Source organism: Callithrix jacchus, chromosome 2, assembly GCF_049354715.1.
Source record: "Callithrix jacchus isolate 240 chromosome 2, calJac240_pri, whole genome shotgun sequence".
Classification (NCBI taxonomy): domain Eukaryota; kingdom Metazoa; phylum Chordata; class Mammalia; order Primates; family Cebidae; genus Callithrix; species Callithrix jacchus.
Window position 1 is genome coordinate 65,466,131 of NC_133503.1, and position 16,252 is coordinate 65,482,382.

Below are 16,252 nucleotides of genomic sequence, written 5' to 3' on the forward strand. Positions count from 1 at the left end.
GGGATAAAAGGGTAAGGAAAGAAAAGAAAGGAAGGATGGTTATGGAGAAAAGGAGTAGTAGAGAAGAGTTGAATACCTGTAGGAGGAATCAGAAGAAATTTATAATCTTAAGTAGGTCAGGCCATGTGCTGTGGCTCATGCTTGTAATCCCAGCACTTTGGGAGGCTGAGATGGAAAAATCCCTTGAATCCAGGAATTCAAGCCTGCAATGAATTGTGATTGTGCCACTGCTCTCCACCTGGGCGACAGAGTGAGACCCTATCTCTAAAAAATTTTTAAAAGTGTGACCATCTTAGGTAGGTGAAATTTTGAATTTTGAACTCAGGAAGCTGTGATTAAGTAGAATTTATTCTGCACAAATGTTATTTTTAAATCTAAAGTTTCTAGTTCTGCTTTGAGTAAAAAAAAATCCAAAGTCTACTGAAAAAAGTGGGGAGGGAAACTACTAGTAAGCATGATCGTCAGTAAACAGGCTGTTTACTCATTGTACAGATGTGAGTTGCTAAGAATTTTTGAGGACAAAAATTCCATCTGACATATATTTGTGCCTCATTTTCCCTTTCCACTAGCATCCAGGTGTACTATATTGTCTCTCAGTAAATAATTATCAAGATTTTACCCTCAGATAAATTTTCTATTGGAAATGAAACATTAAGTCCAGTCAATAATTCCAAGTAGCATATGATGGGTACTAGGAAAGTCATAGGAGTTTGGAGGACAGAGCCATCCCTTTTGCCTGGAATGATAGGCCAAGACCCCTTGGGTCTTCTATAATGTTATTTATCAAAGTACCCAAAGAAGAGCTTTTCTTTCTTTTTTTTTTTGAGACGGAGTTTTGCTCTTGTTGCCCAGGCTGGAGTGCAATGGTGCGATCCTGGCTCACTACAGCCTCCGCCTCCTGGTTCAAGCGATTCTCCTGCCTCAGCCTCCTGAGTAGCTGAGATTACAGGCGTGCGCCACCATGCCCAGCTAATTTTGTATTTTTAGTAGAGATGGAATTTCTCCATGTTGGTCAGGTCGGTCTCGAACTCCCGACCTCTGGGGATCCACCCACCTCAGCTTCCCCAGGTGTTGGGATTATAGGTGTGAGCCACTGCGCCTGGCCCAAAGAAGAGCTTTTATTAAACAAGGTTATGCTTACTTGTTGGATTTTCGAGTTCAGTACAAAAATGTGTATGTCTGACAATTTTCAGGCATAGCATCAGAAACATCTTGGTTTGGGTAAAATCTCTAAACTCTCTTCTGACTGTATCTTATACCCTAGTCCTGATTTTGGTGTTTAATTGAACTTATACTCTGATCCTGATTTGAGGTGCTTAGTATGCCATGCAGGTAATTAAGAATCTGTCATTCTGGGACTAGAAGCCTAGGGTATGGAAGAACTTGGAAAAAGTTAGAACTCTGCCATATCACCCCTGTTTCCTGCAGCCACAATATGGGAAGGAGAAGAGGCTAACCCTTCTAGGATAGATTGTTGCTTGCTGACTTCTGAAAAGAAAAGGTAGTGGTGGGGAGTGGTTAAAAATGTGGCTGCGAAAAATGTGTCTCTTGTTAATTAAAGTGATCTAACTTGAACTTCATTTAAACTGTTTGTAGGAAAATATGCAGTAAAGAAGTCACGGAGAACTGATGTAGAAGACCTGACTCCAAATCCTAAAAAACTGCTCCAGATAGGCAGTGAACTTCGGAAGCTGAATAAGGTGATTAGTGACCTGACTCCAGTCAGTGAGCTTCCCTTAACAGCCCGGCCAAGGTCAAGGAAGGAAAAAAATAAGCTGGCTTCCAGGTAAATGCTAATAATGTTCACTCATGTGAAGAAAGTTTAGGAGATGAGGTTAGGCCCTAAGTGAGTTTTTATAGAAGGTCAAACACTTCAACCATTATTCAGAAATTGTATTTTTCTTTTATAAATACTACAATGAGAATATTATAATTTTTCTTTTGAAAGTAGAAGATGGTATTTATGTTTTATGGAAAAAATTTTTAAGAGGGGAAAGATGAATGGACTGGTGCATTATATTATAGTATAACAAAAAATTTTCATAGTTTTATTTTTTGTTTTTAGTAAGTCAGAGTTATTGAGCTATAACTTACAGTAAAATGTATACCTTTTAAAGTATATACTTTTATGAGTTTGACAAACATATCCAATCATATATCCACCACCACAATCAAGATATTGAACATTTTCATCATCTTAAAAAGTTTCCTTATGCCTCTTTGTAAAAGCAAGCACCATCCTGCAACTGAAGCCCCTCAAAACCACTGATCTGTTTTCTGTCTTCATAGTTTTGCCTTTTCCAGAATGTCATGTAGATGGAATACAGTATATGTATGTAGTCTTTGATTGACTCTGTCTTCCTTTTTTTTTTTTTTTTTTTTTTGAGACAGGGTCTCACCCTGTCGCCCAGGCAGTGGCCTGATCTCAGCTCACTGCAACCTCTGCCTCTCGGGCTCGAGTTATCCTCCTGCCTCAGCCCCCTAAGTAGCTGGGATTATACACGTGAGCCACCACGCCCAGCTAATTTTTGTATTTTTTGTAGAGACAGGGTTTCACCATGTTGCCCAGGCTGGTCTCAAACTCCTGACCTCAAGTGATTCACCCAGCTTAGCCTCCCAGAGTGCTGAGATTACAGGCATGAGCCATCACACCCAGCTGAATCTGTCATCTTTCACTCAACGTGACACATTTGATATTCTTCCATATTGTTGCCTCGAGTAATACTTTTTTTGTTTTGGTTGCTGAGTTGTATTCCTTTGGTGGGGATATACTACAATTTATCCATTCACCAGTTGAAGGGGATTTGGGTTGCCTCCAGTTTTTGGCAAATATGTATAAAACCACCATGAACATTCACTTAAACATGTTTGTGTGAACATAAGTTTCCATTTCTCTTAGATAAATATCCAAGCATATATGTTTATACGAAACTGCCAAACTATTCTCCAAAGTAGCTGTATGTACTGTTTTACATTCCTCCTGGCAACATATGAGGATTCCCATGCTTTACATCCTCTACAACTTTTGGTATTAATCAGTTTTTGTTTGGTTGCTTTTGTTTTTTTAGCCACTTTAATAGGTATATACTGATCATAGCTTTATTTTTAAATATGTGCTAAAATTTTAAAAATCAATTTGCATAAATGATTATGCTGTGTTTTCTGGTAACCCAGTTATTTGATAAATGTCAGTAGGCAGCGGTTTTGGGTTGCTATTAGAAAATGAAAAACAAATATTCACTTAAAAAGGAAAACTGACTGGGCATGGTGCCTCATGTCTATAATTAGCACTTTAGGAGGCCAAAAAGGGAGGATCACTTAAGCCAGGAGTTGAAGAGTAGCCTGGGCAACATAGTGAGATACCTTCTCCATAATTAAAAATAATAAAATTAAAATTAAAGAAAAAGAAAGTGAACTAATTGCTCCTTCCTTTCACAGAGCTTGTCGGTTAAAGAAGAAAGCCCAATATGAAGCTAATAAAGTGAAATTATGGGGCCTCAACACAGAATATGGTAAACCTAAAGTTTTAAGAAGTTGATTAACCACCTATCAATTTGCTGATCACTCTCTCTTTTCTTTGTTTTGTGATTTGTGTTCCCTGTATTCTGCCTAGTTTTTGGCTATATTTATCTATTTGGTAAGCTACATGCTTGCTTTCCTTCATTCTTGTCCTCCTTTTAGTATAAGTTTCTGTACTAGTGACTTCCCAATCCAAATCTCATCTGTCTACTAACAAGCTGATCCACATGTGACTACAGTAATTTCTTTTTTTTTTCCCCTGTAAAAGATGTGGAAAGTTTTATAAGGATAGACAGAAAAAGCAACCTGCAGTTCTTGAAAGATCACAGTAATTTCTTACTTCTATTTGTTAATTGTGTTACTGGGTTAGCCAGTTTTGTTGACAGATTTTAATATTTCCCCCAAATTGAATAATACTATTTTAGGTTTTGTATGAATAATTTAGATCTGTGTTTTTCAGATTTGATTGCTCATTGGAATTGTCTGTGTACTTGGTTAAACTACACATTTCTAGGCTTTTCTGCAGATCTCCTGAATTAGATTGTACACAAGTAGAACTCAATAATCCATATTTTTAACATGTCTCAGATTACTCTTTTTTGTGTTTGTGTGAGACAGGGTCTTATTCTGTTGTCCAAGCTAGAGCGCAGTAGTGTGATCACAGCGCACTGCAGCCTCAACCTTTCGGGCTCAGGTGATCCTCCCACTGCAGCATTTTGGGAAGCTAGGAGTACAGGAGTGCGCTACCATGCCTGGCTGATTTTTTTGCATTTTTTTATAGAGATGGGGTTTCCACTGTGTTGCTCACGCTGGTCTCAAATTTTTGGGCTCAAGCAATCCGCCCACCTCAGCCACCCAAAGTGCTGTGATTAGAGGCATGAACCACTGTACCCAGCCAAGATTATTCTTTTTGTGTGTGAGGCGGAGGCTTGCACTGTCGCCTAGGCTGGAGTGTAGTGGCGTGATATCGGCTCACTGCAACCTCTGCCTCCCAGGTTCAAGTGATTCTCCTGCCTCAGCCTCCTGAATAGCTGGGACTACAGTCCTGCAGTACCACACCCAAGCTAATTTTTGTATTTTTAGTAGAGACGAGATTTCACCATGTTGGCCAGGCTGGTTTCAAACTCCTGACCTCAGGATTTTGAAGTGATCCACCCACCTTGGCTTCCCAAAGTGCTGGGATTACAGATGTGAGCCACCGAGCCTGGCCCTAAGATTATTCTTAATGCAACCATTCTAGCACCTATTTGTAAATGATTAGTTTTTATCTAAACCAAAGTGCTTCTTGGCTTTTCACATTGCAGCACATGTAGAAAATTGTCATCTTTGAGGCATCATGGAATATAATAAGAGTAGACTGCTCATGGGAGGAGGTCACTGTGAGCTCAGGGGATAATTATCTTACACATTTAGAACCCTTTTACAGCACTTCAGGGGTATGGGAAGCTCTGGCTTTGATTTTTTGTGATAAGAACACGTCTTTTCTCTCTTACTTTGTTTAAGCCTGGTACTATAAGAGTTACTGTATTCATTTGCCTCAAAAATTGTCCTCTTCAGTTCTCTGGTAACTTGCATCTGAAAGTGAAACTGTGTGAAAAATGATCAGTTATTTGTTTCTAGAGGTTTTCTTGAGTTTAGCATGTCTTGCACATAGGTACTCAGTAAGCTTTGTGCAGTTTTTCTAAATGCTTTATTATTTTATTTCCTTCGGTGACAGGAGAAAAAGGATTTCTTTTTCTTTTTTTTTTTTTTTGAAATGGAGTTTCGCTCTTGTTACCCAGGCTGGAGTGCAGTGGCGCGATCTCGGCTCACCGAAACCTTCGCCTCCTGGGTTCAGGGAATTCTCCTGCCTCAGCCTCCTGAGTAGCTGGGACTACAGGCACGTGCCACCATGCCCAGCTAATGTTTTGTATTTTTAGTAGAGACAGGGTTTCACCATGTTGACCAGGATGGTCTCGATCTCTTGACCTCGTGATCCACCTGCCTTGGCCTCCCAAAGTGCTGGGATTACAGGCTTGAGCCACCGCGCCTGGCCAGAAAACGAATTTCTAACTGTAAAGTTTACGACTATAAAGTTTATGAGTGAAATGAACTCATGTTTTATTTATTAGCAGCCACTCAGTAAATGAATTAGATAAAAATAATTGTTGGTGTGTTCAAATGCAAAGCTATCCATTTACCTATTATTCTTTCTTGCTATTGAAACATTTTGACCCTGAGCTCAGTTAGTGGTGCCCTGGCCTCCTGCATATCTGGAAGCCACTCTGTTACTTCTTTGTGGAACACATATTATCTGTTATCCATCAGCCCAGTGGTTTCTAGAATTTGTGATTTGCAATTTGAAAAAGATTTGAGACTTGAGAACATGGGCTTACCAACTTTATATTTTGCCAAGTGAGAACATTAAAAAGAACATCATCTAGTATTACTATAATTTCATATGAGGAAGAATATTTTAGTATTTAAAAAATTGAGAAGGTCATAATCATAATAGAAGATAAATTTAGCTTTATGAAAAATGTACTCTGTTGTCTTTATCAGTTATAATATGTCATGAACTGGCGTGGTTGCAGGGACTAGCTTCAGGGGCCCACTGTATACTCATCTCATCCTATCCACCAAACTTCCTTCTTCTGTTGATTCCTACTGCCAAAGCTTACTGGAGACTGCTCTGTGAATCCTGTGGAAACTTGTTGACTCAGAATGAGAAATAGAACTGTTAGCCCTTCACCCTGACTGACAGTATTTTGTCCCTAAGAAAGCTATATGGGAAAATTAAAACCAGAAAATTCCTTCATGAATATGACATCAGAGGAGGAGGATCTGTTGATGAGTTGAATGTTTGGACTCAATTCCTGAGAGCCAGGTCCTTCTATTTCCTAAACCAGAGGTTTGTGGTAGCATGAGAGCCCTTTCCCTTTTCTCTCCCTGCCCCATAGTGTCCTTGGACACTGTCAAGGCTTGAGAAGAACTATTCTGCTGTTTTACTTTAGATTTTATAGTGTTTTTTTCTTTTTTTTTTTAAATTATACTTTGGGCTCTGGGGTACATGTGCATATCCTGCATCCTGCAGGATTGTTGCATAGGTACATACATGCCGTGGTGGTTTGCTGACTCCATCCCCCTGCCCCCGTCGTCACCTACATCAGACATTTCTCCCGGAGTTAGCCCTTCCCATCTTCGCTGTCCCTCCCTTCCCCTAGCCCCTTCTACCTAGCCCAGTGAGTGTTGTTCCCTTCCCTGTGCCCATGTGTTCTCATTGTTCATCACCCTCCTATGAGTGACAACATGCGATGTTTGGTTTTCTGTTCTTGTGTCAGTTTGCTGAGAACGATGATTTCTAGATTCATCCATGTCTCTACAAAGGACACGAACTCATCTTTTTTATGGCTGCATGGTATTCCATGGTGTATATGTGCCACATTTTCCTTGTCCAGTCTATCATTGATGGGCATTTGGGTTGGTTCCAGATCTTTGCTATCATGAACAGCGCCACAGTGAACATACGTGTGCATGTGTCCTTATAATAGAACAATTTATACTCCTTTAGGTATATACCCAGTAATGGGATTGCTGGGTCAAATGGAATTTTTATTTCTAGATCCTTGAGGAATTGCCACACTGTCTTCCACAATGGTTGAACTAATTTACACTCCCACCAACGTGTAAAAGTGTTTCTATTTCTCCACATCCTCTCCAGCATTTTGTCTCCAGATATTTTAATGATCGTCATTCTAACTGATGTGAGATGGTACCTCAATGCGGTTTTGATTTGCATTTCTCTAATGACCAATGGTGATTAGCATTTTTTTCTTACGTTTGTTGGCTGCATATATGTCTTCTTTTGAAAATGTCTGTTCATATCGTTCACCTACTTACTTTATTTACTTTTAACCTGAGTATGGGAGAACCCTGTGCAAATATCCTTGAGTAAGTAGTATTCTCTTTCAATTATTCATGGAGAAGAAACAGATTTTTTGTTGCAAGTGATTTAGGAAGTTAGCTGTACTCTCCTTGTTCAATGACATGTTTTACATATATTGGCCCTGAATGTAGTTTTTCAATTGTCCCTCTCCCTCATTATTTCTCACTTTCCTCTTCAACTGCAATTTAGATTGTCCCCTTCTCAGTATTGCTAGATGAAGAATAACAAATCACTGGTTTCTACACTGGGCGTTGTGACACGCTTCTGTAATCCCAGCTACTCAGGAGTCTGAGGTGGGAGGATTGTTCTGAATGATAGAGAAATACCCCGTCTCTTTAAAAACAGAACAAAACCCCCAGTCACCAAGGCAGTCTCTGAAGAGGTAGAGATTAATTTCAGACCATAGGAATCCTGTGTGCTGAAATAAAAACTGTGTTTTCCTCACAGTTTTACTGAGGTATAATTGAAGTACAATATATCTACAGATTGAAAGAGTATAATTCAATTAGTTTACATATATGCATACATATATGAAACAATCAAGATAATGAGTATTTCTATTTCTTCCAAAAGATTCCCAGTTCCCCTTTCTGTCATTCCGTTTTCTACTCCTATCCCTGGGTAGCCACAGTCTGCTTTTTGTCACTATAGGCCAATTTACGTTTTCTAAGATCTTTCATTAATGGAATCATACAATACGTTTACATTTTTGCCTGGCTACATTCACTTGGCATAATTATTTAAAAATTCCTCCATTTCATTACCTGTATCAGTTGTTAGATCCTTTTTATTGCTAACTAGTATTCCATTGTATGGATGTATTACAATTTGTTTATCTCTTCACCTGTTGATGGATACTTAGGTTGTGTGATAGGCTTGCCTTTGTGGGTAACCTGACCTTTCTGGCTGCCCTTAGTATTTTCTCCTTTGTTTTAACCCTGGCGAATCTAACGATTATGTGCCTTGGGGTTGCTCTTCTTGAGGAATATCTTTGTGGTGTTCTCTATATTACCTGGGGTTGAATCTTGTCCTGCTTTGCTAGTTTAAGAAAATTTTCCTGAATAATATCCTGAAGAATATTTTCCAGCTTGGATTCATTCTCTCTGTTGCATTCAGGTACACCTATCAAACGTAAATTTGGTCTTTTCACATAGTCCCACATTTCTTGGAGACTTTGCTCATTCCTTTTTATCCTTTCTTCTCTACTCTTGTCTTCTCATTTTACTTCATTAAGTTGGACTTTGACCTCTGATATCCTTTCTTCTGCTTGAACAATTCGAGTGTTTAAACCTGTGCATACTTCTCAGAGTTCCTGTATTGTATTCTTCAGTTCCATTAATTCACTTATATTCCTCTCTAAGTTGTCTATTCTCATTAGGATTTCGTCAAACCTTTTTTCAAAGTTCTTAGTTTCTTTACATTGGGCTGCAACATGTTCTTTTAACTCACAGAAGTTTATTATCCAGCTTCTGAAGTCTGATTCTGTTAATGGGATGCGCTCCTTCTCCTCCATCAAGCCTTGTTCCCTTGTTGATGAGGAACTGTGATCCTCTTTAGAGGGAGAGGCATTCTGATTTTGAGTATTCTCAGCCTTTTTACACTGGTTTCTTCCCATCATTGTAATCCACCTGTCGTCTTTGTAATTACCAACTTTCAAATTAGGTCTCTGAGTGGACGTCCAAGTTGTTCATTCCCAGGGCCGAAATATGAGCAACCCACTGCACCGGCCAAAACAGCGGCGTTAAGACTGTTGGTGCTTTTCCACCCGGGAATCTCCAGTCTGGCTTCCTTCTTGAGTCCATAATAGGCGACTCTGCCTTCCTGGAGCTCCAAACCTCGGTCAGAAGGGGAACCAGTCCCTTTTACTCTGCACCACGAGCTGTCGCGCCGAGGTGCCGGCAAAACCACTGCACCAGCCACAAGAGTCACGCTGGCGACCCATGTGACTCCTCCACTGGGAATCTTCTGCTCTGTGAGCGACCAAATTTTGTCTGAAAGTGTGGCGTCCTCTCGTTCTCTGTGCTTTAACTGGGAGCTGCAATCCCGAGATGTTAGCGATCAGCCATCTTGGATCGTTCTCCCCTTTTTACATTCTTAAAAACAGTGTAGGAGGGTTCTAGTTGGTCCACAGTCTTGCCAACACGTGGCAGCGCCCATCTTCATATTTTTACAAATCTAATAGGTGTGTGGTGGTATTTAATTATGGTATTTTTGTTTCTCTGATTAATAACACGGAGCCTCTTTCCTGTGCTTATTGACTATTCATATGTTTTCTTTTCTGAAGTGTCTGTTCAAATATTTTGCCATTTAAAAAGATTGGTTTCTCTTCTAAAGGTTCTTTTTTCTGGGCTGGGCACTGTGGCTCATACTTGCAAAGTATCCAAAGTGTCCTAGCACTTTGGGAGGCTGAGACTGGTGGATCACCTGAGGTCAGGAGTTCAAAACCAGCCTGGCCAACATGGTGAAACCCCATTTCTACTAAAAATACAAAAAATTAACCGGGCTTGGTGGTGGGAGCTGTAATCCCAGCTACTTGGGAGGCTGAGGCAGGTGAATCACTTGAACCCAGGAGGTGGGGGTTGCAGTGACCCAAGATTGTGCCATGTAGACAACAAGAGTGAAACTCTGTCTCAAAAAAAAAGAAAAGAAAGTAAATAAATAAATAAATATTCTTTATTCTGGATATAAGTTCTTTGGCTTGGCTTTTTGTTTTCCTCATTGGTCTCCCCCCTCTCCCCTCTCCCTTCTCTTTTCCTCCCTACCCTTCCTTCCTCCCTTCTTTCTTTTCTTTTTTCTTTTGACACAGAGTCTCGCTTAGCTGCCCAGGCTGGAGTCCAGTGGAATGATCTCGGCTCTCTGCAACCTCTGCTCCCGGTTCAAGTGATTCTCATGCCTCAGCCTCCCAGGTGGCTGGGATTACAGGCATGCACACCACGCCTGGCTGCATTTTGTATTTTCAGTAGAGACAAAGTTACACCATGTTGTACAGGCTGGTTTCGAACTTCTGGCCTGAAGAGATCCACCCACCTTGGCCTCCCAAAGTGCTGGATCCCTAAGTGCTGGGTGGGATTATAGATGTGAGCCACCATGCCTGGCCCTCATTGGCATCTTTCAAAGATCAAACATTTTTAATTTTGATGAATCAATTTGTCAGTTTTTTTTTATATTTCATGATTTTCTGTGTCGTAAGAAACCTTTGCCAACTCCAACATTTACAAATATTTTCTTGTTTTTTTTTTCTTAGAATTTACATAGTTTTAGGTTTTGCATTTAGGCTTATGATCTATTTTAGGTCAATTTTTGCATATGGTATAAGGTAAAAGATGATGTTCATTTTTTTCCATATAAATATCTAGTTAATCAAGCACCATACATTGAAAAGGCTTTCCCTTCCCTATTGAATTGTTTTTGCACCTTTGTTCAGTCAATAGACCATATATTTATGGGTTTACTTCTAGATGTTGTTTTCTGTTTCATTGATACTTTTATCTTCCTTTATGTGGATATAAAACTTTTTTTTTTTAAATAGAGATGGGACTGGGCATGGTGACTCATGCCTGTAATCCTAGCACTTTGGGAGGTCAGGTGGGAGGATTGCTTAAGGCCACAAGTTCAAGACCAATCTGGCCAATATAGTGAGACCTCGTCTCTACTTAAATTATTTTTAAAAAAGAAAAAAAAAAAAAATAGAGACAGGGTCTTGCTGTCTTCCCCAGGTTGGTCTCAAACTCCTGGGCTCAAGCAATGCTCCCATCTCAGCCTCCCAGAGAACTGGGATTACAGTCATGAGCCACTGCATCTGGCCGTGTGAATACAAAACTGTCTTGATTACTGTAAACCTTTTAAGTCAGGTAGCGCTAGTTCTTGTTATTCCTCCAGTTTTGCTCTTTTTGTTTAAATGTTTTGGCTATTACAGGTCTTTTGCATTTCTGTATACATTATCAAATTACTTTATCACCTTTTACAGAAAAGCTTACTGGACCTTTGATTGGGATTGCTTTGAATCTTTAGATCTATTTGGAGAGAATTACTATCTTAAAATGGAGTTTTCTGATCCATGGACCTGGTATCTCTTTCCACCTAGCTAAGTCTTCTTTAGTTTCTCTCTGCCATCTTTTACAGTGTTTAGTGTAGAGTGCTTGAACATATTTATTAGATGTAACCCTGTGTATTTTACATTTTTTAGTGCTTCTGTAAATGGAATTGTTTTTAAAATTTTATTATTTTTTTAAATAATTTTTTTTGTTTTTTAAAGACGGGGTTTCACTATGTTGGTCAGGCTGGCCTTGAACTCCTGACCTCAGGTAATCCACCCATCTTGGCCTCCAAAGTGCTGATTACAGATGTGAGCCACCAAGCCTGGTGAAATTTTATTTTTGAGTTCTTTGGTATTAATATATAAAACGTATTTTTGCTTTGTATATTACTCGTAGTTCCAGCAGTTGGTATGTGGATTCCCTGGGATTTTCTGCTGACACAGTTATCATCTGCAAATAGGAATGGTTTTATTTCTTCCTTTCTGATCTTTATGCCTTTTCTTTTTCTGTCTTACCAAAATGTCTAGAACAGCCAGAATATTAAATACAGTCATGATTACCTTGTTTACAATTTCAGGGGAAACCTTTTATCTTTAGGTATGATGTTTTTGTTGTGCTTTTTTGTAGATGAGTTGTCTTTTATCATTTTGAGAAAGTTCCCTTCTATTCCTAGTTTCTTTTATTATGAATGGGTGTTGATAATTTTTTTGCATCTCTTGGAACAATCATGTATTGTTCTTTTTTATTCTGTTAATACATCACATATTCACCTGTTAAAGTGGCAAATTACATGTGCTAATATTTGGATGTTAAGCCAACCTTGCATTCTTGGAATAAACTTTACTTGATTAGCTGCATTTTCCTTTTTATATTGGAGTCTATTGCTAATATTTCATATTATTCTATCCTAATATTATATGTTGCATTTCATTGTTAGTGTTTTGTTAAGGATTTTGTGTCAACATTCAAGAGGGACATTGGTCTATGATTTTTCTTTTTTTGTAACATTTCAGTACCAGGGCTATACTGGCCTCATAGAATTAATTGGACCATGATCTCTCTTTCTTTTCTGTTTGACAAAGTTTTATTAGATCAATTTTATTTCTTCGTCGTATTTAGATAGAATTTGCTATTAAAATCTTCTGGTTCTCTTTTGGGAAGACATATGGTAATTTCAGTTCTTTTATTAGAAAAAACTATTCAGGTGCTTTATTTCTTCATGTATGGGGTTGTTTTTTTTTTTTTTTTTTTTTAAAGACAGTTTCTCACTCTGTTGCCCAGGCTGGAGTGCAGTGGCATGATCTCAGCTCACTGCAACCTCTGCCTCCTGGGTTCAAGCAGTTCTCATGCTTCAGCCTCCTGAGTAGCTGGGATTACAGGTATGCACCACCATGCCTGGCTAATTATTTTTATTTTGAGTACAGATGGGATTTCACTGTGTTGGCCAGGCTGGTCTGGAACTCCTGGCCTCAAGTGATCTGCCCGCCTTGGCCTCCCAAAGTGCGCTGGGATTACAGATGTGAACCACTGCACCCAGCCATTTCTTTTTTTTTTTTTTTTTGAGATGAAATCTTGCTGTGTTGCCCAGGCTGGAGTGTAGTGGTGCAATCTTGGCTTACTGTAACCTCCGCCTCCTGAGTTCAAACAATTTTCCTGCCTCAGCCTCCTGAGTAGCTGGGATTACAGGCACCCGCCACCATGCCCAGCTAATTTTGTATTTTGTATTTTGTATTTTTATTAGAGATGGGCGTTAACCATGTTGGCCCTGGAACTCCTGACCTCAGGCGATCCACCCACCTTGGCCTCCCAAAGTGCTGGTATTATAAGCATGAGCCTGGCTTTCCTGGCTTCTTCGTATATGGATTTTAAATTGTGTTTTCAATAAATTTGTTCATTTCATCTAAGTTGTTAAATCTGTTAGCACCATATTTTCTTATCTTTTTAATATCTGTAGATTCTAAAGTGGTAACACCTTTTTCGTTACAGATGTGAGGGATTGGTGTTTATCACTTATTTTTCATGATGAAGCTACCTGGGTGAGGGGTTGTCAGTGTTGTAGATCATTTCAAAGAACCAGCTTTTGGCTTTGTTAATTTTTATTGTGTATTTGTTTTCTGTTACATAAATTTCTGCTCTTTATTAGTTCCCTCCTTTACTTATTTTGGGTTAACTTGCTTTTTGTTTTGTTTGTTTTAAAGCTTTTTAAGGTGGGAAAATTTGTTTTTAAAGCTTTTGTTTTTAAGGGACTTGGTTTGATTTATTTAATAAACATTTACTAAGATCCTATGATTCTATATAGCAGTCACTATCAGGTATTAAAGCAATGAAGACAAGTAGGGCAAGTTACTTACAGGATAGTGGACATTGATTCATGTCTACAGTGTGTTGTCTTTTTTCATCGCCATTTTTTTCTATTGGAGATGGAATCTCACTGTGGTGCCTAAGCTGGAGCACAGTGGCTGTTCACAGTCATCATCCTAGTGCACTACTACCTGCAACTCCTGGGCTAAAGTGATTCCCCTGCCTCAGCCTCCCAAGTAGCTGGGACTGCAGCTGCACACCATCACACCTGGCTACAGTGTGTTATCAAGAGTGCATACCCAGTAATCTTGAGGGTTTTGTTGTTGCTGTTGTTGTTTTGTTGTTTGAGACGAAGTCTTGCTCTGCCACCCAGGCTGGAGTGCAGTGGCATGATCTCGGCTCACTGAAGCCTACACCTCCTGGGTTAAAGTGATTCTCCTGCCTCAGCCTCCTGAGTAGCTGGGTTTACAGGCACATGCCACCACACCTGGCTAATTTTTGTATTTTTATTAGAGACAGGGTTTTACCATTTGGCCAGGCTGGTCTTGAACTCCTGACCTCAAGCAATCTGCCTGTGTCGGCCTTCCAAAATGCTGGGATTATAGGTGTGAGCCACTGCACCTGGCCAATCATGAGATATTTATTTATTTTTATTATTATTATTTTTTGAGACGGAGTTTCGCTGTTGTCACCCAGACTGGAGTGCAATGGCACAATTTCAGCTCACCGCAACCTCCACCTCCTGGGTTCAAGCAATTCTCCTGCCTCAGACTCCCGAGTAGCTGGGACTACAGGCGCACACCACCATGCCCAGCTAATTTTTTGTATTTTTAGTAGAGATAGGGTTTCACCTTGTTGACCAGGATGGTCTCGATCTCTTGACCTTGTGATCCACCCGCCTCAGCCTTCCAAAGTGCTGGGACTATAGGCATATGCCACCGTGCCCGGCCTGAGATATTTTTTAAAAACAAGTGCCACATCATTTAAAATTAGTCTCTTTGGATAGGAGCTGCTTATAATAATTACTTCTTAATGTTTTCTTACACATTCTCAATTTCTTTTCTTTTTTTTTTTTTTGAGACAGAGTTTCGCTGTTGTTACCCAGGCTGGAGTGCAATGGCACGATCTCAGCTCACCGCAACCTCTGCCTCCTGGGATCAGGCAATTCTCCTGCCTCAGCCTCCCAAGTAGCTGGGATTACAGGCACGTGCCACCGTGCCCAGCTAATTTTTTGTATTTTTAGTAGAGATGGGGTTTCACCATGTTGACCAGGATGGTCTCGATCTCTTGACCTCGTGATCCACCCGCCTCGGCCTCCCAAAGTGCTGGGATTACAGGCTTGAGCCACAGCGCCCAGCCCACATTCTTAATTTCTTAATTATCTGTTGTACATAATTAAAAGGAAAGCCTTTCATGGTAGTGACATGTTCCAAGTGTTTTGTTCTGTCTTTCAGATAATTTATTGTTTGTAATCAACTCCATCAAGCAAGAGATTGTAAATCGGGTACAGAATCCAAGAGAGGAGAGAGGACCCAACATGGGGCAGAAGCTTGAAATCCTCATTAAAGATACTCTTGGTAAGAATAATATTAGATAAATTTATAACAATGATAACATGTAGTATAAGATGTATGATTTAAGGGGATATTAAAAGTTCTTTTAGTTTAAGGAAAAACTCAAGTGCTCTCATTGTACTTACTCTCCTTTATGAGTAATTTTATCTTTTGGGATTTAGTGTTCATAAACATGTATTGCAGGTGACCACGATTTGTAATTTAGATTTAATCATGAAACTATTTTAACACTTAAGAAAAACAAACTTCTAGCAACTTTACCCTTTCATAGAAGACAAACAGTCCCAGAGCTGGCAAGCCTGCAGTTTGCACTTTAGTGTAGAGATCCTTACTTGTTTTACTCAGTAGTGCATTTCACAGGATTCCGACAAAGTTGGGTCTTTCGTTTCCCATCCCTGAACAGATTGCACAACGTGGGGAGGATCACAGAGGCAGGCATCTGGACGTCAGGCCAAGTGAGAGCTGATAGGAAAGAGAGAGCTAGCTAGTATAGAGATAGACATGAGAACTCAACTCATAGGAGCAAGTCACCTGACAGACAGTAGCATCCAAGGCACCCAGCATTATACAACCCATGAAAACCGCCCAAATTAAATTTATACAATGAAAGGTCAAATGTCTATCTTGAACAAAACTCCATTTATATTGAGAACAATCAGGTGAAGAGTAGACCCTAAATGTCAGTATTTTCCTCAGCAATCACTTACCTCCCACCTCCATATGGATTAATTCAGGGCTTGACTTTTTCTTCAAATAGGTTGATGCTATTTTAATGTTTTATATATTCTTTCATAGCATTTCTTTCTTTTCTTTCCTTTTAGTTTTAAAAGCATTTTTATTCTTCCTTTTTATTCTTTCCCCTACAGGGGGAAATTTAACATTACAAGAAAAAATTA

The 16,252-nt window shown here is 39.5% G+C and overlaps 1 protein-coding gene across 17 annotated transcripts in view; it reads left to right on the plus strand.

Moving 5' to 3' along the window:
* Positions 1-16,252, plus strand: part of CREBRF (CREB3 regulatory factor) — an 84,325-nt gene that overhangs the window by 54,186 nt on the left and 13,887 nt on the right. For 9 of the 17 annotated variants that reach the window (XM_078364576.1, XM_017969667.4, XM_078364583.1 and 6 more), the window contains 3 exons: positions 1,597-1,786; positions 3,439-3,512; positions 15,237-15,359. In XM_078364576.1, coding sequence (XP_078220702.1) covers positions 1,597-1,786; positions 3,439-3,512; positions 15,237-15,359 — 387 coding nt within the window. Of the gene's footprint in view, positions 1-1,596; positions 1,787-3,438; positions 3,513-10,250; positions 12,339-15,236; positions 15,360-16,252 lie in introns of those variants that run through there. The other 8 variants (XM_078364574.1, XM_078364571.1, XM_078364572.1 and 5 more) reach the window with 1 other exon arrangement.